This window comes from Rhyacophila brunnea, unplaced genomic scaffold, assembly GCF_057557595.1.
Source record: "Rhyacophila brunnea isolate RB1 unplaced genomic scaffold, BYU_Rbru_1.0 scaffold_10, whole genome shotgun sequence".
Lineage (NCBI taxonomy): Eukaryota > Metazoa > Arthropoda > Insecta > Trichoptera > Rhyacophilidae > Rhyacophila > Rhyacophila brunnea.
The window spans coordinates 41,150,421-41,174,576 of record NW_028232752.1 but is presented as its reverse complement, the minus strand read 5'-3'; the positions used below and the strand labels follow the sequence as shown (position 1 = coordinate 41,174,576).

At 33.5% G+C, this 24,156-nt stretch overlaps 1 protein-coding gene across 4 annotated transcripts in view; it reads left to right on the top strand.

The window, feature by feature from the left end:
* The window catches only part of Vha100-1 (V-type ATPase subunit a family protein Vha100-1), a 36,890-nt gene extending 14,158 nt beyond the window's left edge, over window positions 1-22,732 (top strand). For 3 of the 4 annotated variants that reach the window (XM_085954120.1, XM_085954135.1, XM_085954128.1), the window contains exons 5-17: window positions 5,534-5,660; window positions 6,056-6,232; window positions 7,380-7,592; window positions 9,438-9,588; window positions 11,247-11,386; window positions 12,021-12,257; window positions 12,502-12,611; window positions 13,634-13,782; window positions 16,824-17,044; window positions 17,490-17,615; window positions 19,189-19,315; window positions 20,543-20,675; window positions 22,316-22,732. In XM_085954120.1, the coding sequence (XP_085810246.1) occupies window positions 5,534-5,660; window positions 6,056-6,232; window positions 7,380-7,592; window positions 9,438-9,588; window positions 11,247-11,386; window positions 12,021-12,257; window positions 12,502-12,611; window positions 13,634-13,782; window positions 16,824-17,044; window positions 17,490-17,615; window positions 19,189-19,315; window positions 20,543-20,675; window positions 22,316-22,418 (2,014 nt within the window). In that variant the 3' untranslated portion in view covers window positions 22,419-22,732. Of the gene's footprint in view, window positions 1-1,392; window positions 1,435-5,533; window positions 5,661-6,055; window positions 6,233-7,379; window positions 7,593-9,437; window positions 9,589-11,246; window positions 11,387-12,020; window positions 12,258-12,501; window positions 12,612-13,633; window positions 13,783-16,823; window positions 17,045-17,489; window positions 17,616-19,188; window positions 19,316-20,542; window positions 20,676-22,315 lie in introns of all 4 variants that reach the window. The other variant, XM_085954145.1, reaches the window with a different exon arrangement.
* Window positions 22,733-24,156: the final 1,424 nt, after the last annotated feature.

The following is a 24,156-nucleotide window of genomic DNA, read 5'->3' as shown; positions in this document are numbered from 1 at the left end:
GGCTCTACATACATATGTGAACAAAAATTCTCATCTATGAACCAAATAAAAAATAAACTTAGAAGCAGAATAAGGGATGAAAACTTACAATCATTTGTATTCAATTATAAATAAGTAGCTATTTGGCAGATATAGTAGAGCCATCAAAATCGATGTATGGACGCCGTTCTAAATATTTTTTTTTTAATAAAAAATCTTGAACTTTTCCCCCCTATAAATTCATATCCATATACATATGTATAATACATAATATGCAGCTCTCTAGTACCTTTGTTATCCTGTTTCCTTGACAATTTGGCTCTTCTCACTTGACAAACTGCCGACCCCTGGCCTAGACCAACACGCACATTGAACAAAGCAACATGTGAATTTGCAGAGATGGGTCAATGCGATACGGGAGCTAATAATACATAAAAAGAAGCTATGCAGTTTTCCTTCTATATCGGCATTTATGTTAATACTATCGGTGCTTTTACAGGGTGGCATAGGACTGTACCGTAATTAATAATTTATTGTGATCTGCCATATTTTAAAAACAAATACCATTTTTAATTTGTTTAATAATCAAATTAGCATTAATATATATATATTTAAAATCAATAATTTCCTAATAATATGAATTGCCTCACATTATTAATAAATGATTTGTATTTCAATAATCTCAATAATATTGAATGTAGGTTGAAGAATCAATCTACTTCCATAAATAACTAAAACACTAAATTTAATCACAAGGCTATGGTACAGTGAGACAGTGTTTTAATTGTAAACAAAATAGATTGATGTGTATTTCTAAGCTTAGTGAATCATTCACTCGGTAGAATGTCATTTTATATTGGTCAGATATGTAATAATATTATGGTAAATTGTACAAATTTGTTTTTTTGTAGTTTCAAATTCAGTCAGTTGTAACATGCATTATAAAGGCGAGAGCAGTCTTGATCATCTACATCAGTGTTTCCCAAACTTACTTGTCCATAGATTTTTTATTTTATTTAAATAATTAGAAACATTGATTTTACTGGCTTATCTCATTTTTCTGAGGTACCAATTGGAAATTTTCAATTCAGATTCAAATATATTGGATTGCTTTCTCATGTCGACGACGTCTATACATAGTATTGTTTCTGATTCATATTACTTTTCTGGTTTTCAAATCCATCACGTGTCACATTTTTGGAAACACTAATCCACACTGTTTTGTGAGAACTGGTTGAACTATTGGCTGTAAAATAAATTTGTATAATTAATTAATAATATTACACTCTTGTTGTTTTTTTAACCTTGTCGGATAGATTAAGAGGTATTATTATCTGTCAATTATTTTATTGTTTTGTTTTACTTCGACTTGAACACATGACCATTTAAAATAACAATATAAATACCATTTAGTTTACGGGATAAACCTTCAGATGCACTGGAATTTATGCCCTGGTTAGTATTTTCTATGCAAATGTTGACTTGAATCATTGAATCATATATAATATTATATGTTGTATGTTGCATGGAAGTTTTTTAGTGACATTTTGGGGACATCAGATTTTTAGCAAATGGCGTTTTGTGATATCTAACAAAGTTTTCAATTCCCATCAGGTTTTTTTTATTCCCTTAACAATGAACTGTTTCCAGCGTCTCAGTACCGTTGTACATATCTGTATTATTGTTCATTTCATCTTATTTAGCATGGAACTTGATATTTAACTAAATAAATTTCATTAATACATCAAAACTAGAATTAAATCATCATAATATGTATTTTCGGTCGATGAAACGGAATATTACATTTATTTTTCACTCTTTCGATGGAAACCTTTTCACCTCCTATTAGCACACTATTAAATACACAATGGTGGCTACATAAAATTCTGATCATTGAGGTAAATATATATTATCTCCGTGGTCTAACTTCAAATCATTTCAAATCTGCGGTTAGTTTTTTTCGTTTACATTTCACATAGGTATCGGCATACTGCCTGCATATGTAAGGGTTAATAAAAAATGTACAGTACTAGACCAGTGGCCAGTAAAGTTTTCAAACGTTAGGACTTACTAACATTAGTCAGGTCTCACAATTGACAGTTTTCAATTTTCGCTTGTTATATTTTTATGAAGAATAAAAACAAATTGGTAACAACCGTCTTAAACTGTAATCGTCATCATCAGTTCGGGACAAAAACCAGTAGCATGCATTATGATGATGCACTTTCTTTCAGTGGCGGAGGGTGGAGATTCTGTGGAGAGGCTCTGGAGATTCAACATAATAGAGCATACTCCACTTTGTCGGTCATACTTTTTTGTTTTCATTGAACTAAGAATACAAATTACAGATGGAATGGGTTAATTTTTAAAATTCAAGGAAATCCTACCTAGACCAAATCATAACATAGTAGAGGTAGGCTGTGGAGATTTGGCAAAAATAATACATATTATTTATTAGTTTTCGTACAAATTGAAGATGGTTTTTGAAAATCGATTAAACCTTGCGTAAGCCAAACCATAATAGATAAAAAATATTCTCCTATCTATAAAATACCTAAAGTTATATATGATTTAATGTAGTAATTTTAGATATTTTATAGATGGAAGAATATTTTTATTTATACCCTATCCATGGAATAAGCCAAACCGAATCGTTTATTACCCTCCAAACTTACGCTGTTTCCGTTTACAACCATTTACTAACTAGTCGAGTGTTCATGGAAGTGCTTGCGAAACTGTATACAGACATCGCTTCGTGTTCCGTTATGCTTCACTCAAATCATAGTGTCGGGTATGCTCGCATATTTGGATCAAGTATTCATTCTACCAAAATCAGAAGAATATCTTTCTCTATGGTCACTTGTTAACAAGTTTGATGTCTATGGACGCTTAAACGTCAAACAAAAACAACACAGGACGTAATTTTTGCATTTTGCCGCGAGATACCTGTAGTAATGCCAATATTGAAAATGAAAGATGTTAAAATCGCTACGTCATTTACATACTCATTATTTCTTATATTTTTCGATTAATACTACATTATGGTCGGATAATCTGAATGCTGAATAAACGTTATTGAATAAATATAATCATTACAATATAAACTAATGAAAGTAAATGGTTATCGTGATAGTATACCTACCTACCATATAACTATTATGCATAAATCGATTCCAGCATAATCATGCGAATTGAGTTCTTAAAAATATTATATTATATTTATTTGATTTTCATGAATCTGCGTCTGATGTGTATTTACTAACGAGACTCTTAAATTCGAAAGCGTAGCCGCTTTTACTAAATTTTCGGCATTGTAAATTAGCTTCATCTACGAAAGCAAAGTTTAGTACCTATAAATAAAGCATTCATGATTGAATAAAATGAAGCACCAATTATAGGATCAATTGTAAAATAGATAATACCATTAGACAATAATCAAAATAATTCACTGAATCATAATGAAATACGGAAGAAAACAAGTACCTAGGTATGACAATTATCAACAAACGCGGGCTGTCAGTTGCAATCTGTCAAAAATCGACTCTGCCGAGTTTAGCAATCAGTTCGCTAAGCTTATGGTAGAGGGGCATTAGGTGTTCGGGTTCGGCAAGATGCTTATGTACAAAATCTCCATGAACGAAATTATACGTTTTGCACGCCATCTGGTGTAAAATCGCATTCGAAAATATTGGATGAAAGGCCCCTTAATATCTATTATGGTTTGCTTTAGGCAGAGTTTAATTGAATTTTAAAAATCTATCTGCAATTTGTTTCTTAGTTCAATGAAATAAATAAGTATATCTGACAAAGTTTGGTGTACACTATTTTTGTGGGATCTATACAGAATACCCTTCACCACTAGCATCTAGCATGTTACTTATTACTTACCTTATCATAAGAAAGATTCACGTTCAATACTTTCATGACCACTGTGTTAAAGGTACATGCTGCTGACGCGCAAGGTATAAAGCATATAAATTGAAATGTTTTGAAGAACATGTATCAACTGATAATTTAAAACGTATTAAGATGATTTGATTCTAAATGTCATTCATTTTGTGTTGTGCAAATTGGTCTAGAGTTTCAGCGATTACTATTTTAGATATATTATTATTCATTTCATTTTAAATATAATTATAATATCAATAATAATTAGCTTTCGCCTATATTTCGGTATCATTCTTTCAAAGACCTAAACATTAATAATATGTACACAGTACAAAAAAACACAAACCTAAATGAAGATTTGCCAACCAGGCTTAATTGTATTTGAAAAATGGTAATACCTCAAACAAATTTTGACTCGCACATCTTCATTGTGTTTTATAAGTGTAAAACTGTGGTTTTAAAATATTATAATTTTGAATAGCAATATACCTACATGAATGTTTTTTTATTATAAAGAAACAATTCTTATCACCATTCAAAAGAATAGAATATGTAAATTCTGTTGTCCTTGGACAATTACCATTTGAAAGGCACTTTACCTTTGGAAGATTAAATAAAATCCTTCAATATTTTATCTTCTGCTATTTCATCCGGAAAATTCAATTATTTTTGAAGGCTTTTTTTCCTCACTAAATTTCATCATAGTGTTTTTAAAATTGATGACAAATTCACTAGTTTGATTTGGTTTTATTTATTTTATTGTAGATGTAATACTATGTCGACCAGAGAGGTAACCTGCTCGTAACTTTTCAGTGTAATCATAAAACTAAATCATAGTATTATAAAATGCATGCGATTTTAACTAAAATGCACATGTTATGTGAAATCAAGCACTGTTCATTGCTAAATTGAATTAACGAATGGTGGATAAAAACAAATTGAGAAGTGCTTCCCAATCTTTTGCGTGTCACTGCACACTATTCGCATATACTACACTAAAGAATATCCATTTCATATATATATATATATTCAACATGAAAGGTAAACTTATAGGTTTTTCATGATAGCATAATGAAATATACATAGTATAAAAACATTATGTTTTCTTTCTATGCACTTCTTTTAATGCCTGGGTCGATGCTTGCAAGAGTTATTTGGAATTACTTGTGATAAAATTTTAAAGATAACCCTTTTGCCGTCTTTTATTGTGACTCTCGGTGAGCACGGTCACTCGCAGAAATATGTGATGAAAAATGGTAGAGAAATTTAAACCAGAATAATTTTTAAACTAAACTTCGAGGGTTTAACCATTCTTCAAATGAAATTGAACGATTGAAGTTATAAATGCGCAACAATATCTTATGGCACACTTCCCAATCGTGCTGATTGGGAGATCTGAATAGAATTAAAGAAATTTGTTTTTTGGATTGACTAAAAAAGCGCATTTTTATTATAACTCAAATTGCCTCTCTGGTCTATATGGAGCCAAACAGTTGGAATCATTCCCTAGATTTTCAAGAATTCCGTATACTCATCTCACTTTTATGATCTAAATTAATATGCAAATGCTCATAATATTTCTCATTCATGTCGTACTAATACATTCAGTCTTCCGTATTCACTGATAATGTAGACGTTACTGACCAATATGAATTGCTGTATGTAGTTTCGTTGCCGGCGTTATACTCCGCGAAAGGATTCCGGCGTTCGAGAGGATGCTGTGGCGAGCATGCCGAGGAAACGTTTTCCTGAGGCAAGCCGAGATCGAAACACCCCTGGAAGATCCCACATCGGTATGATTTTATTATGTGATTATAGTAGTTACTGCTGCCATCTTAAAATAAATATATAACCTTTTAAGATGAAGTGCATTGCAACGGAAACAATATTAGGGGCAGACAGCTATAAAATACAACGCACTCAATATAACATACTGATAATTTCGATTACAAATAGTTTTAAATACAAAATGTATTTTGTTGGGACAGTATTCATCGTTATTTTTGTTATTAAAATGTAGTTTACTTAGTTCTATCAAAGATGTCAAAGCGGTTTTTCAATAATTCATAATTCTAATATAGTTGAAAAATGATTTTTACAGAAAATAAAAGTATTGTACGTTGAAATCTATATCGAATCGAGTTTTAGTATTGTGATCACACCTATCTTAAAAATGTCATCTCTACAGGGCGATCAAGTGTTCAAGTCGGTGTTCATCATCTTCTTCCAAGGAGACCAACTGAAGACTCGTGTGAAGAAAATCTGTGAAGGGTTTCGTGCCACCCTGTACCCCTGCCCTGAGGCTCCTGCCGACCGCAGGGAAATGGCCATGGGTGTCATGACACGCATTGAAGATCTTAACACGGTAATTAATTTCTATTTATCTTTCTATACCTTGTATTTGCTTTTATTTAAATTCCAAGGATACTCTGTGACATACTAGGGCAGTGGTGGTGAACCTCAACCTTCTTTAAAAAAATCACTAACGGTACCAACACGTAACACCGAAAAATAGGAAATCGGTTTGGATTTGGAGGTGAAGGATTGGGTTTTTTTTTCATAAACGCAAAATCTTTTCAGAACTAAAAAGAAGCTCTCGGTACTGGGCAAAAATGTTCTTTTGGTGGGTGAACCGTTTCGATGTAAAAACATTTTTGGAAGAAACAAAAAATATTCTAGTTATTTTTATGCGGAAAAACAACTGAAAAGGGTTTTCTGGGAGAAAAAGCCCTTGGAAATTGAAACGCGAACTCTGTGCACACAACATAATTATGAAATTAACCTATAAAAACCTCACAAAATTCGAACAGGAAAATAATACAGAAATACTTCAAAATATCTAATGGTGACCATTAATAAAATTTAAGAAATAAATACAGGAATATTACAACGATGCGGCACTGCGGACTCCATATTAAATTCTAATGTAATTTTATTGTAATTTAAATATTCTACTTTGGCAATTTGTAATATTTTCTACCAAACATTATAACTCTGTCTTAACGAATAACCTCTCGAAAATGCAAAATATGTTATTGAACTTATATCTGTCATAAAGTACCACCAATATATTGTTTATCATTTCATTTTTTTTATAAATCAATGAAAGTGAAATTCATAATGAAAAAAAAACACTTTTTTGTGGTCAGCTTGTGATGGGTGATAGGGGTGCATATTATTTCTTTAGCTATCAAATAGATAAGATTGCCATCTTTGCCTGAATCAAAGTATGTCTGTATATGTTGAGCTATTCTTTCTTTCTTTTCTTCTTTCGACCATGTCCGATCCTAATAGGATCATATGGGCCTCCACAGAGTGGAGGTTTGTATTGACAGATTTTGTTTTTATGAGAAATGGATGTCAGCCACTTGCTCAACCTATTAGGTCCATACTCTGACTCATACACAAATTGAAAAACAATATGTGTACTTGTCAGACCCAGGATGAGGTATTCTACAATATATTATATAATTTTGACACAATTTAATTTTTTGGTGTTTAAAATTTTTTAGGTTCTGGGGCAGACCCAAGACCACCGTCACCGAGTGCTGGTGGCCGCGGCGAAGAACATCAAGAACTGGTTTGTGAAGGTGCGCAAGATAAAAGCCATCTATCACACGCTCAACTTGTTCAACTTGGACGTGACACAGAAGTGCCTCATCGCCGAGTGCTGGGTGCCCGCTCTCGACTTGGAGACCATTCAACTCGCCTTGCGGAGAGGAACTGTGAGTGCTCTTTCATATTCCACACCTTTTTACATGGCTGTCATACTACCGGTGGCAGTTATATATTTACCCGTTGAACACTACAAAAATCATCTTTTTTTGTCTATGTCTATTTCTGCTCCTCAATATGTCGACACCGGATGGTACCTACAAGAATCATTGTCGCTTGCCAGTTTTTTTGCGTCTTCCCATGTCATGTCGGCATCCCGGAGCTTCGCCATATGCACCCTACGCTTGGAATTAGTGGCAGGCTAGGTTGCGACTCTCGACATGTCTGTACAACATGGCCGAGCTAAGTCAAGTTCGCATCCGTCACCTTAGATGTGATAAGAGACAGCATAATCTGCTCGATTATTTGCTCATTCTTGAAAAAGTATCCACCCCAAGCATCTGTTGTACAAGCGTTCTGACCGGGTACAGCTGAGAATCAAAGACATTCTGCGTTCACAGGGTTCAATGTTGCTCCAGCAAAGTTGTATTCATATCGTAAGCTGGTTTTTTTTTCTGAAGCACATTGTTTTCACAAGTGCAATCAATGATGTAGTACATATTTAATTATCTAAAAATATATTTTTTGTATTCATATTGAGTTAATTTAGCTTAATAAATAAAAAAATGATTTTAAGGTGGCATATTTCTTGCCTCTCGATGCTCTTGATGGCTGAGCGCCTTATGCGTCAGCTTATAATACCGTGGGTCCCAGGTTTGAATCCTGGGTCTGGCAAATACACAAATTGTTTTTCAATTTGTGTTTGGAGTCGGAGTATGGACCTAATAGGTTGAGCAAGTGGCTGACATCCATTTCTCGTAAAAACAAAAATCTGTTAATACAAACCTCCACCCTGTAGAGGCCCATATGATCCTATTAGGTGGTTTGAGTAGCAGGTTGAACATGGCACAGACAATAACTGTACGTTAGTGGGCACAGCACAGATCAGTTCAAACTACCCCATTTAAATATGTCGAACTGTCAACAGACGTGCCCATATACGTACAGTTATTGTCTGTGGCAGAGCAAGTGTCAAAAACTATGGAGGTTAGGTTCGCGGAGATAATACACAGGGGTAGTGTTTAAATTAGTTTTAAGTAGGGTATACGATATTGATACACGAATAATTTTACTTTGAATTTATTATGATTATAATTGTTTTTGTTAGAAACAAATTGACATAAAATACACACCAATGACGTTGGTAAAATAAATGATGATTTCACTAGTGGATTGTGTATTTTATCGATTCACCGAAACAATATTATACACATTCGTGTAAATATAAAATATGATATATAATCTTTTCTTTTGAATAAAATATTCCCTTTAATGGACATATGAGTCAATATTTATCTATTTGGTCATATTTTTAGAATACGGTAATAATATTGATTTTATATACAATAAATTTAAACATGCCACAAAATTATATTTACATCAATCATCAGTATAATTAATTACTATGATATTATTAAAATATGTATGTCAATTTTATATAGATTTACCGATTCACAATTAGGCATATTAATTTATGTTGTGAACGTCTTAAATCAATAATTTGTAATATACACTACATACAATAAATAAGATTTGAATACTGAGTTATTAATCTATATTGTATAAAATAATATGTTTACATAAATTATTATAACTTTGTTTTACCCTACATTATTAATAATAAATGAATTTGTATTTTATAACAAGCAACACCAGCCGCAGCTGTATCGCGCTGTATATTCTACTTAACGTTACCAACATCTAGCAACATCTAGTGTCACCCGAGAAATTACGGCGAGTCGGAGTCAATCATTATTCTATTCGTCTCGTGATATTTATATTTGGAATTGTTTCAGGAAAGGAGCGGAAGTTCAGTGCCGCCAATTTTGAACCGCATGGAGACGTTCGAGGATCCGCCCACCTACAACCGAACCAACAAATTCACGTCAGCTTTCCAGGTTTTGATTGACGCTTATGGAGTCGCCTCCTACAGGGAAGTCAACCCTGGTAAGAAATAAGTGTTTATAAAATATATATTTGCCTATAAAATAATATTAGTTTTGACGAATCGATTAAGTGTAGTGGAAATAAGCAGCAACAAAATACAAAATGGTCCGAGTGGAAAATAATATTATATCATATAGGTTTTAAAAACCTTTCATTATTTACTTATTTTATGTCACTTTCATTTAATTAATACCGGGTATTATGTATTTTAGATCCAGGGTTTATATGATATTCTCCCTTTCATCACGCTTGTTATAATATGCGTTAAGACCATGCGATAGCGTAAATTCATCCAAATTCCTCTGTGGTGACCAAATCAGCTGCTGTCAAATGCACGATTCTATATCCAATTTAATAAAATATAGTCCCAGGTAATGCAATAATAATAATTGTTGTATTGTTGATATAATTTTGAAGTGAATCAAATAAGAAAATCATATCAATGATTAAAGATTATTACTATATATGTATGTAGTTGGTATAAAAGACTAGATGATTATCACTTCTATTTTTTCAATATTTCTATGTAAACTTTTGATATTTCGTTTGGGGTATAAAATAACCTCTGAAGATTGAGTAAGTAAATTGATGTATAAAAAAATATTAACTGCATACTTTCATAAACATATCTTTCTTTCTGAAGAATCGTATTATTTAGTCTTCGTCATAAGATGTTTGTTATGAAAACAAGTGCCTCATAACCTTGCATTTTTTTTGTGTTTCACTCGCGTATCCTCTTAACCGGATAGCTGCCAATGACGTCTTAAGACGCGAACTTTTCCGTGAACGGATCGCCACTCATACAAAAATGACGTCTTTGGACATCCCGCTTTCAACGGGATTTTATGTAAACATTTAACGTAAATCAATTATTTTAAACATACAAATATGTTGAACACACAACGACATATATTTAGAATATCATCACATACTCAGAATTGAAACAGAATTCGATTTTACCACTTGAAATGTAAATTGATTTATTTTTGCAATAAAATTCGCGGCATGCAAGGTACCGCCATACATATACCTACCGGCAGTAAAACTGACAAATCTATTGTAAAAAAATATGTTATAAATGTCGTAGATAAATTCGGAATGGTTGTTGACCGTTTGCCCAACCTGTTCATTGTAAGTTGCTACCATGGCTCCAAGGGTCTACCCTGCCACTATAACCCACTGTATATGCCACTGAATTGGTGAAATTCATTCTTAATTGTATTATTTGTCGGTCACAAAGCAATAAGTTCTTCTTCAATCTTTATTCTCTTGATAAGTAAATTACCATGTTCGATCTCAAGAGAACCATAATATGTGTCTCAACGGAGTGGTGGTTGTATTAACAGATTTTTTGCAAGGAATAATAGTTGTTAGGCATTCACCTGACTCATTGGGTCGTTACACTAGCTAAAATACATGTTTGAAAACCAACATGCATTTATCTGTAGCTACAGGTCTGAACCTGCAACTCACAGCTTCGTATTTACACAAAGACACCCACTCTACGCAGTCTAAATTATTTATTATATTTGAGCTATTTTATAATTTTGAGAAAATCTAGCATATTTTGCAGACAATTTACTTATTTCATACCCTGTTGGACATATTTTTGTCACCGATACCTTCTCTCATCAATATGTTTATTATTGTTTTTCCAGCTCCGTACACCATCATAACTTTTCCGTTCCTGTTTGCCATTATGTTTGGTGATTTGGGTCACGGCGCTATTATGGCCGCCTTTGGTTTGTGGATGGTGATCAAGGAGAAGCCTTTGGCTGCCAAGAAATCTGACAGCGAGGTCAATATCAACAACCACACTTATTATATTGTAAACCTGCATTATTAATGAGATTGCAATAATTACTTGGTAGAATTATTCATTTTACGACAGTGTGTAATATTATGTACTAGTAAAAAACCACAGTGTTGCTTTGATGCATTTTGTAGCTAGAACATGCATATCTTTTGATTTTAAAACAACTAAGTTAGGTTTAAGCAATGGTCACATCTCTGCTTCAGTGTACAATGGTGTGCCAAGCAAAATTGCAATCGACTTGAAGAAAACTAACATGTGAAAATTAATATAATATTATGTAGTTAATAATATACTGTTACAAATTGTTTTTATGGAGGACCTATTATCGTTTTGTAATTTTACAAATAAATTCTCTCCGCAGTAGACTTATTAACTAGTCACCACTAAGGTTGCTCAATTAGAGAAATTAATTTTGTAAACCTATAAAAGCACTTGCATACTAGATAATATTGTTTGAGTTCCTTTATTTTTTCTAAAATATGAATTGTATTTCATTTACAAAAAAATGGAATCCTAATAATTGTTAAATTATTTATTTGAAATGTCTTTCACTTGCCTTGATGGATAGCCTTACAATGATGTCACAAAATTCATTAACAGTAGTCGGCTTTTGTAGATATGGAACATCTTTTTCGGAGGTCGCTACATCATTCTACTGATGGGAATCTTCTCTATGTATACGGGGTTGATATATAATGATATCTTCTCAAAGAGTTTGAATATATTCGGCTCATATTGGCGGGTGAACTACACGGCCACCAAAGTCTTGAGCGAGAAGCAGCTGCAACTCAATCCCGACTCTGATGACTATTATCAGGTTCCTTATCCTATAGGCATGGATCCCGTTTGGCAGGTTAGTAATGCATTGCTCGTTTTTCACAGTATTTCTCGATGCCAACATCGGGTAATCTTTACCTAGTCTTCTGAATGCAACACCATCTGAGTTGTGCTCATATATTAAGTGAACTAACTGAAACCTTTGCGATAACTGGTAACAAATTCACATTGCGAGATTGTTGGTTAAGCATATTATAAAAGCAAGATTTATTGTTCCTTCTGCTCATCATCATTAATATTTGGTATTATTCTGTTTTCAGCTTGCCAAAAATAAAATCATTTTCCAAAACGCATTTAAAATGAAAATATCAGTGGTAATTGGAATCATTCACATGTTGTTTGGAGTATCGCTTTCGTTGTGGAACCATATGTAAGTATTTCAGTGTATTAATTTTATTGTCCGTATACATACATATTATATTAATATGATCTTAGGATCGTACATGGATAAAAATGTATTTTGGAATAGCCTCAGTAAAAAAAACAGACCTATTCAAAAAATCCTTCAAATCAGATTACACTGTCCCGCTTGCTTCACTCCCTGAACGTTTTTATGTTTTGGTGTTCCTATAGCTATTTTATTTATATTGTACATCTTTAATTAACAAAGATATTTTAGATGAAAATTATATAAAACCTTATTCTTGAAATACCGGAATTTTGGATTCAACTAATCGTGCGGGATATGAAATACTGCGAAAAAAAGAACATTTAAATTTTATGTTTCTAAAAAAAATAGATTCACGGTTTTTGATGATTGTGGCCAAAGTAGTAATGGGTATTCCTAAATTTCGGGCCAGTGAAACACGTGAGCCAACGTGTTTATTCACTTTTTCGAGAATGTTCCTTTTCTCTTGCACTGATAAAGCTTTCCTTTGGTTAGACATTATGTGAATGAGGACGTAAAAATGAATAATAATCGAACCGAAAGCAATATGAAATAAATAAACTGCGAACTTGTAACTTGTAAAACTGATGACAGAATAATGACATACGGAGTGTATACAAAACACAAACACGATGCCAAAAGAAAAGATGGCGACCAATGGACCAATCAACTTGTTATGCGCTGAACTCGGGCCAATCACAGCGTCGCTCGCCGACCAATCACCGTGAGCCGTTCTAAAGACATGGAGTTTTCCCTCCAACCACCTTACGCCGTTCGAATGTCACGACCCAATCATTGTCAAGCGCGCGTAACTCGCATATTTTGAATATTTCCGACGTAAATCACGGGAAAGAAAAACGCAAATGCGGGTATTAAATGCACTTAAATACATCGGGACTGAAAAAATTACACGCGATTGCCGGGAAAACGTGAATTCCGGGCACGTAAAAACGAGGTTATACTGTATATTTAATAGCAATACCTGAGATCTAATTCTTTTTCAGCTACTTCAAGAAACGACTGAACATCTTCTGCGACTTCATTCCACAGATTGTGTTCTTGACCTTCCTTTTCTTCTACATGGTGTTGCTTATCTTCATTAAGTGGACTAATTACGGACCCAGCCCTGGACACTATGGCTCTCAGGAACCAGGTAAAGTATTGCTAGCTTTTGCCACATTTGGGTGCTGGTTATATGATGTAAGGTGTACCACATTTAAATATGCTGTCATCACATTGAAATTGCACACGTCCAAATGACTAGTTACAAGTTGATACATATTATATTCACTTTCCTTTATAAAGGTATGTAAATCACAAAGTTGTTGAAAAAAATTTAATTTACCTATGGCCTGTTGGTTTCAAAATCGGTAACCTTCATATTCTGCCATTTTGAGATTATAGCAATAAACCATATAGCACATTTTAGAACTAGAAATAGAATATTTTATTTTGTAAACATATAAGTGAATAATTATAAAAACCGAATAGCGAAATAAAATGTATTAAAGTATTTAATCTCTATATATATAAAAATCTCGTGTCACGATGTTTGTGGTCGAACTCCTCCGAAATGGCTTGACCGATTTTTATGATTTTTTTTTATGTATATTTGTTAGGTATGAGAATAGGTCAACAAGTATATTTCATACCGCTAGGTGATTAGGGTATCTCTATCCAGAAAAAATTTCTTTAATTTTTTTGACAATTTTTTTTTTGTATTTTTTTTATTATTTGGCATAAAAAAATACCCATAACCTCAAATTTTCACTTTCCTACCCCCATCCTCCCATTTTTAATCGCGATTTTATTATTTTTGTATGAACAAATTTAACTGTCGTTCGTATTTCAAACAGAACGAAATTATTTATGTTGTTGAATGACAGATGGCACTACGTCCGAGAAGAATTCAAGAGAAGCGTCGCGTCATTTTGACATTTCATTCGGCAAATCACAACGCAGTGCGTGCAAAATTTTGTACGATTTATTTTAATTTATCTATTTTTATGTGCGTGTATTACAGTGCACAATGCCAGCAAGACGCAAGGGGGGCCATTTGGGCCGTCGAACGAATAAAGCAACAAACATGCGAAATAGTAGAGTAGAAAGAACAAATCCAACAAGATAACAAAAACGTGCGTGTAAGCATGTCGCAATTGCGTGCATCTCAATCACAAGAGGCACGAGCTGAACGAAATCAACAACGACAATTGGAACGGAGCCAAGCGCGCCGATTCGTAGTTAACACACGCAGAGCAAATGACCGACAACGCCAACAAGTACATCGAACATTTACATCCGCTTCGTTCCTTCGTCTCACATTCGAGTACGAACCAGATATTGAATATTCCGCTCATCCGAAAGTGCTGATTGGTGCTATGGACAAAGAATGTCCCCATTGTCATGCGCTCAAATTCAAACATGAGTCAGCCGGGATGTGTTGCGCATCAGGAAAAGTGCAACTACCAGAAATTGAGATACCACCAGAACCATTGAACAGCTTGCTCATTGGCACGGTTCCAGATTCAAACCTGTTCCTGAAGTCCATTCGCACATTCAATTCATGCTTCCAAATGACTTCGTCCGGAGCAACAGAAATAGTTCACAATACTGCGGCAAATGGTCAACAATTCCATTCTACGTTCAAAATCAAAGGTCAAGTATACCACAAAGTAGGCTCATTGCTGCTAATGCCAAACGAACCACATATATTTTTACAAATCTACTTCATGGGCGCGGCGGTGAGGACATCAATCATGTGGATGCACGTTGCGGCTACAATAGCCTCAATTCGCCTAATGCCAGGCGCATCGTCGGCGAACTGGACGCCCTGTTGAATGAGCACAATGAATTATTGAAATTCTTCAAAGCACACATGTACGAATTGCAAAGTGACAATCACGCTATTGTCATCAATCCTGATAAAACACCAGCTGGAGAGCACGTACGTCGATTCAATGCGACTGTTGTTGACGACATTGCTGGAATCATGGTTGGCGACCGCACATCGAAATATAATAATAGAAATCGTGATTCGAAGAAGAAACAATAATCTGGAGTTCATCGCTGACACACACCGTTCATACGACGCCCTCCAATATCCGCTAATTTTCTGGAAGGGACAAGACGGATATTGCATAAACATTAAACAACGAGATCCTGTCACAGGTAATTCATTCATTATGAACATCATTACTCATTTTGAATTGAGAAAATGAATGGTTGATGTTTTTTTGTTTTTATCGGCGGTCATCGTCTACAGTGCTCTATTCCTCTTTCTGTCATAGATCCCATCCCCACACACTTACGATACATTCGTCACTTTTTATTTAACAACCAAAATATTCACTAGAAATAATTTATATGGCAGAACAACGTTTGCCTGGTCAGCTAGTATTATAATAAAATATAAAGAAATGGTGGTTGACTAATCGTCTCTATATGATTGGTTTGTCGAATATCTGTTTTTGTCGAAATCAACCTTTTAATGCAGAATGATTTTTTGTATCTAAATGGACCAGAACCATCCTTTTCTTTAAATTGATTTGTAATGAATACAGCATTCATATGCTGTAAAAACAACAATTTAAATACCTCCATTAATTAAAATATAGGATAATGAAATTTGTTTTTCGTCTCCTGAACATTTGACATTTGGTCTATTCGACAAACCAATCCTACAGCAACGTAATGGCGGTAAACAACTTTGCAATCAACCTCCAGTTTAATTTCATTTAACTAACAAACAGCTGGATTTGATATTTTATGAATATACATAATGGTGGAAAAGTACTTCAACAATCGGAATCACGAAAAATATCAAAATAATTTAAATGGACGTTACCAACTTTGAAACCAACAACCTCATAAAGTCCTCATCAGTTTCAAATTCACTTATAACAATTTTCAACACAGGTGTAGTTCCCCGAAACAGTCAATTCCACGTATGTTTCATTATGTATGTAATTATTCATGAAGTTGCCAATCTGTGTAGTTTTATTGAATAGCATAAAATGAAAATATGCGGTGTTATATGGGAAACTATTCTAACATCATCAAATAGCTTTTCAATGCGAAAATCAATCATAATTATTATTCACTTAATAAGCATGTTCACAGATTCACCACAACAGGTCAAATTTTTGGGTACGTAGATGGACTAATCATAATGTGTTTATATTTGAAATATTTCAGAGTATCTGCAAACGTCACCTTACTGCGCGCCATCTATTTTGATAACGTTCATCAACATGGTGCTGTTCAAGACGACGCCTATCCGGGAGCACTGCGCGGAGACCATGTACGCAGGGCAGATGGGCATTCAGAAGATGCTGGTGGTCCTGGCTCTCTTCTGTGTGCCCATCATGCTCGCCGCTAAGCCATACTACATTCTGCGAGAGCACAAGATGCGAACCGTCAGTATTCCGCTTTTTATATTTGTTTATATTTAAAGCGGTTGTACTGCTTAGTGTTTACAATTCCAGAATTCTGACTTATTATATAAATAGAATATATTTTTTTTAATAAATAATGTTTATTTAAATATCATAGATACACAATAATGAGGCCTTTCTGCCAATGAACCTTTTATAATTGTTTTATAAATTATATGTGTACTGGACTGCGGGCTCGCAACACCAATGCAGAGTAAATTTTATCTCGGTATGGCCCAGGCCAATAAATCTCGGAGCATAAAAGTGTGAATTTAGCCTACAAATGAATCTGAAAAATGATTTTCAGCCGGGCATATTAAATTTAGTGTAAAAGATGCCTTATTGTTTTTGTTAAATGGAAGCATTGATTTTTTTATCATTGGACCAGTCTGTTTTGAGAGAATTTTCAAGCACATTCCTGTTGCAGATGAATCATCAGCCAATGCATTCTGGAGAGAATGGAGACGTTGGAGGCAATGGTCAAAATACACAGATGACAGAAGCTCAGAAGGCTAGCCACGCTGAAGATATGCAAGACATGTTCATTCATCAGGTAAAATCATCCTATCTCCGTTGCATTTTTAATAAATTTCTTTTTATTTACAAATAATAAAATTTTCTCATGGTAATTAAGATATCGTACTCTTAAAATATTATCATTGGAGTTAGTCAAGAGATTTATGTTCATAATCGATTAGTGCGATTTATTCAAGAAAGCTGTCACTATCAGTGGCGAAGACTGCCTGCAAATGAAAAAAATGCACTAGGAGTCACTGTGTTATAGGTAGACAGCGATGCTAAGTATGTAATAGTGGTAATTCTTTCAAGCTTATTCGGTATAACCTATTCTTCTTGCGTAGAAATTTCTGAATTTTTAAAATTTTCACAAAACTAGTGGATTCCATACAAATGTTAGTTAAGACCATGTTAAGACCATTAATTATTTCATTCTAATTATAGATGTCACTTGTTTCTCATGTTCTAATTTGAATAATAAATCGATGTTAACTAACTGAAGCAGTTAAATAGAACTTCGATTGACCAGGCTAATTATTGGGGATGAAGGCAATCTGGATATTGATAAATTTGAAATCATCATCATCGAAACCATCAAAAAAAAAAAATATCTTCTGGGTTAAACTCTTCATAACATTGTTTGAAAAAGTCACTATTGAGAAGAGACACTAAAGAGACATGATGATGAGAAATGGTGTCGGTTTACAATTAGTCAAAGTATAATAATGTTAAATAACTATAAAGTATCAAGTCTTCGCCACTGGCCAATATTATGTATTTCAATAATATCAGAGTTAAGTTGACTGACGATTTTTCTGAGTTTATGTGAAAATCTATTCCTTCGATAATTGATTTTCCCAGGTAAATCCATAACATCAATGAAAATATTATATAATATAGACTATGTATATAATAAAATTGTCATATTACACTTACCTACCCAATCTCATTGCACATGTCGAACATCGAGTGGGTCTATTCTATATACAAGGCGGCTATCGACAGTAGTTTATCATATTTATATATTGAGGATTATAATTGTTACAATAAGTTAGCCGTCAAAACTGCCTATCTCGCTCTAAAAGTTAACACAGCCATGAGAGGGGCCGTTAAACATAGCACTTTTAGACAGTTAACTTATTGTAATAATTAACCTCCTCAATACATAAATATGATAAACTACAGTCGATAGCCACCGATAGCTGCCTTGTGTATAGAATAGACCCACAGATCTCAATGGCAACGACATGAAATGAGTCAATCATAAAAATATACCAGTAATAGTAGATCACATGGTACTTACTAGAGTGACCACATATAGAAAATTTTATTCGAATGCATAAAAAGTATTTTCCTATTTAAAAAAATCGCTTTTCTTTCCATCATGGTTAGTCTACCCGCTACCGCTTGGTTAACACAACCTCGGTAAATTGATAGTCAACCTTAGAATATTTATTAATTGAACTGGTGTTTATGTGGTATAACTCCATTATATGTAATAGTATTCAAAAAAATAACTTTGCTTCAAAGCCATTTCTGATAATCTTTGTTTCTCAGTGAGTATTTTATTTTGAAAATATTAATAATTTGAGGAATTTGTTTTTTTTCAGGGTATTCATACGATTGAGTATGTCTTGGGTAGTGTATCGCACACGGCGTCCTACCTCCGTCTGTGGGCTCTCTCCCTGGCCCACGCCCAACTTGCGGAGGTCCTCTGGAATATGGTCATGCGTAACGGTAAATAGTCAACATTTTTTATGCCAATAATTACACGATGCACAAATCTGTCGAGCTGAAAGTCTGGAAAGAAATTTTTATATTTTTTTCATGAAGTACACATTTTTGCGTTCAGTTAGTGTTAGTGCTGCTTGAATTTAATGATGCAACAGTAAAGTTACATACCATTGATATCAATTAAAGATCTATCTAGTCTATAGTTATATGTATTGCCCTTGCCATAGCTTGATGTGCGGCACATAAGATAACAATGAATGTGTCAAATTGTAAGTAAGAAATAAACACATACGTTTTAAAACGCCAAAAGCAGGGAGCAACATTGATAAAAAAAACAATGCATTCTCACAATTGGACAATACCAGTGATCGTCAAACGGTCGCTCGTGAGCTACCGGTAGCTCGGGGCGGCATTTTCGGTAGCTCGCGTAGGTTATTTTATCATATTTATAAATTTGCTCCTCAAATTTTATTATTGGACTCCGAAATCAAATGAAGGCATTGTTTTGTTCTACCTACTTATGTGAATCAACGTTTTCCACTATGAAAGTGGTTAAAAGTAGAAACAGACTCACAGATGTACATCTTGATAATTGCATTCGGATGGGAGTGACAAGGTACTCACCGAGAATTGAAAAAATTGTGGAGGAAAGTGAATGCCATTATTTTTACTCACATATTCCAAGATATTTTTCAATTATTATTTTGTTTATAAATAAATAATTAAAGTACGCATTTTATGTTTTATTGGAAGTCCGACGTCCTAATTTATTTTAAGTTATATAATAATATTATGTATGGCGTACCAATAAAGGATAATGATAAAAAAAATATAAAGAAGGAATGTGTATAAGTAGCTCACCAGACAATTTTAATTTCTGAAAGTAGCTCACATCCTTATTGAGTTTGGAGACAGAAATTGCATGCCCCTTATAATGTGTCCCCAAACAAGCGACTAAAAATTTACTGACGGAGATAGTGTATTGTTTATTAGTTATGACAATCTCTTTCTCTTTTTTAACACAATAACAGGCCACATGACTCAACTGCATTAGTGTTGTAGTAGCAGTAAAATAATCACAAAAACACCCAGGTTTGACAAAATCACAAAGATGTTTGCGATATTAGAATCCTGTACGGCATATCAAAAATAGATATGTCAGCACTGCTGATAAAAAGGTTTCGGATCACCGCTATTTGGATTGCCTCTCATGTATTATTACTTATGCAGGTCTGATCTACGAGGGCTGGGTGGGAGGCATCATGCTGTGGATCGTATTTGCCTTCTGGGCCGTGCTCACTGTCGGCATTCTGGTCTTGATGGAAGGTTTATCTGCTTTCCTGCACACCTTGCGTTTGCATTGGTAAGCAAAAATGAATACTTCTCAAATCTCATTAGCGATCGTACTAAATGTTAGGTATACCTCAGGGACATGCGGAATGGGGGGTCAGAGACTAAAAATCGTCCCCGCTTATTCCTAGGAGACCTTTTTACCGAAACTTGACTAGACCATACCGTTTAACTACCATATTACATGGATAAGGAGCACCTTTATTTTTAAATACCAATATGTACTTAATACAATTAAAATAAATTATCATTACTACAAAGATGAAAGGCACACAATTACGCAAGATGTTCTTATAATTATGTAAAACTATTGATCATATTGCAAATCAGATAATCGAGGTTTGCGTGCTTGAAAAATTAAAGCATTATACCGTCCTCTGTTTTTCTCCGTTTGGATACTAAACTTCATTACAGACATGCTAATAAATCATCCATTATATAAATAATGTTTAAATAAAGCACACTGGTCAACATAAGTTAAATTAATAAAACACTGCACTATTTGTTTCATTACCTATAAGCCGAACACTCACTGCGGTTGTGGCTTCACGGCACATTGCAGTTTATATGATCTTAGTCTAACCAATGACATATTAAATGGACAACTCACTTCATACCGGCGCACACGAGAAATTGTGCATGAAAGTCATTCACAGATGTATAGGTAGATGTCACGTGACCATATGACGTATCCATTTCCATTATGCGATACAAGCTTCGAGGATTTATAGTAATATAACCTTTATTGTAATGGCGTATTAGTGTCATGACTCATTGCGTTAGAAACAGTTTCTCGGTTACTTACGACTTCTCGGAGATTAGACGCAAGTGAGCCCAGCGTATCACAGGCGACTGTCCAATGGTTTCTGTCATTCAATTGCGTTGAATAAACATTATCTTAAAATGGCATTTTATAAATAATGAATAATACTAACACATGAAAAGTGATATCCCATCTTTCTTGGAGTGTTTAGTAGATTTTTTTTACAATTTTTAACTAGGCACATTGGCATTTTGTAACACAATAATAACAGTGGAGTCGAAACCCGACAGTCAGAAATTTTGTATGGGCAGACCCAGCGGTGTCGCCAAACCGCTTGCAAGCAGAATGTTCATTTGAGCGTAGGATACCGATATTAAAATATGAATTTCGCCATCCGGCAGACCCGACACAAAGTGAGTGTCATTTTATTTTCTAGATGCTTCGTCCATATTAATGTCATTGAGTCTAACTCATCGTCTAACTGTCACTAAGCACTTCTGACTACCTTTTCTGTCATATTGCCTGTTTTGTTCAGGTCTTGATTTTAACCCAAAAAAGTGATATGTACATACATATTATGCACAGCAGTTTAACAGTTTACACTTGTATTTGCATAATACATATGTATATAATTATTCGAACTATGCAAAGTGTATATTTGGTATCGCAATTCTATGAATCAATACACAGATTCTTGACAATGAATTAGGTGTGAGGGGCTCTCTCTCGGTTGATATTATTAATTTACAATATTAGCTTGCTTCGTCTAATGCATTACATGTACATAGTGTCCATTTTTAAATAAAATACCCATGCATATTATATCTCAAAAGACCGATTGACAGTAAACAAAACAATTTTCATTGATAAAATCCATTGATATTTTTCAGGGTGGAGTTTCAGAGCAAATTTTACGAAGGAGCCGGCCACGGATTCCAGCCATTTGCGTTTGAGGCCATCCTGGATGTGGCTTCTCAAGCCGTGGAAGAATAGATCACAATTTAAACCTATCTGTAAACAATTTACTATATTATATTACTAACCATGGCAATTCTCTGGGCGTGTTTATCTCATATTGAAGTATTTATAAATTATCTTACGTACCCATCTGAAGAATAATTTTAAATGTGTGGCTTTATTTTTAGAGTGTAAAAGATGTTCAATTAACACACAGATTTGAAATGTAGTCGCTTTTATATACATAAATATTTGAAAAAATAAATTGTGTTAATATTGCTGAAATATTTTGTGTGAAATCTAGAATCAATCTAGTTCAATTTTGGTTATTAAAAAAATGATTATATTATTACCAGATTTTTGGAGGTTGTATTAGCTTATTGTAATGAAATATGTTAATGATTAGAAGACTAATTCAGTAAACATAATGATATATTATTATAAATCTCATAAAACAATTTTAAATCTCAATGTTGTCTGTAGGTTTTAAAATCCAGCTTTGCTATTACATTTAGGCAATTGTGAAATTAGAGAAATATCGTAAGAATACTCAAAAATAAATGTAGATTATTTGGCCATTTAGAAGCTATACCATTTTGGAATCTTGAGAACACTGACCTATAATAATGTTCACATATCTATGTATGTATTTACTATCCTTTAATTTCTATGTTTGCTTGTTTATGTCAGTATCTAATTAAGAGCAATGATTACTGACGCCTTTGAAGCTCTATTTTTTTCCCATTTTATATACATATTGTGTTTATTTTGTGGAGGCCATTTTTGCTTTAATGTTAAAAATAATAAGTCTGTGAAGTACTTACCTATGATATTTTTTTATATTATTATCTATAATTTGATTTTAAAACTTCTTGCCATTTTTTATGACTATGAAATATGACATTTTAAATATTAACATTTTAGATAATGTATATGTACCTATGTCTTAATAATGTATTCTATCTATATAACTAATAAATAATGCATCAAAAATAATTATTTTACATTTCTTGAGTTTTTCCACTCCCGTAGAATTTACAATAATGATTTTTTTTAAAATAAATCATTACCTATAGTATAATGGAAAATATGGATTTTCACAGTGTGAATTTGTCTTAACAGACATTTTACCATGATAGGTTGTCAGCCATACAAATATATGCAAATTGATGTGTCTAATTCTCAGTGACTTATTTTACATACAGACATTTTTCATTTACTACTGGTTAATAAAAATACATATTACAGTACTTTAGCTACAGCCATGTCACCGCATGGACATACTCTGATAATATATTTTATAGGTTATGGTATATAATATATATACATATTATGTTCAGTTTGAAACGAGTACAAAATATGAATCAATGAAAATCAGCAATGTGCATAAATTTCACAAAACAGGTTTTTTGTACCAAAAATTTTATAATAATTTCTTCTATACCAAGGAAAAAATATAATAATTATTATAAAATGTATTCTGGAAATGCTTTAAAAAATATATTGCGATATTGTAGGCGACATGCATTATAATCCGTATTGTGTTTAGCCTCTCCTGTAAAGTTATACACATAGAAGATTTTGAAGGCGCAACGACGTTATACTGTTTCATTGGGGCATTCTGTTATGAGAGGATAAACACAGCATGGAAATATACCGGTTTTCCAATTTTTACAATGAAAAAAAGGTATTCCACATATTCGATACATGCCAAGTGATAAATAATTAATGAATAATTTAAAAAAATGTCATGGAATTACCACCAACTAAACAC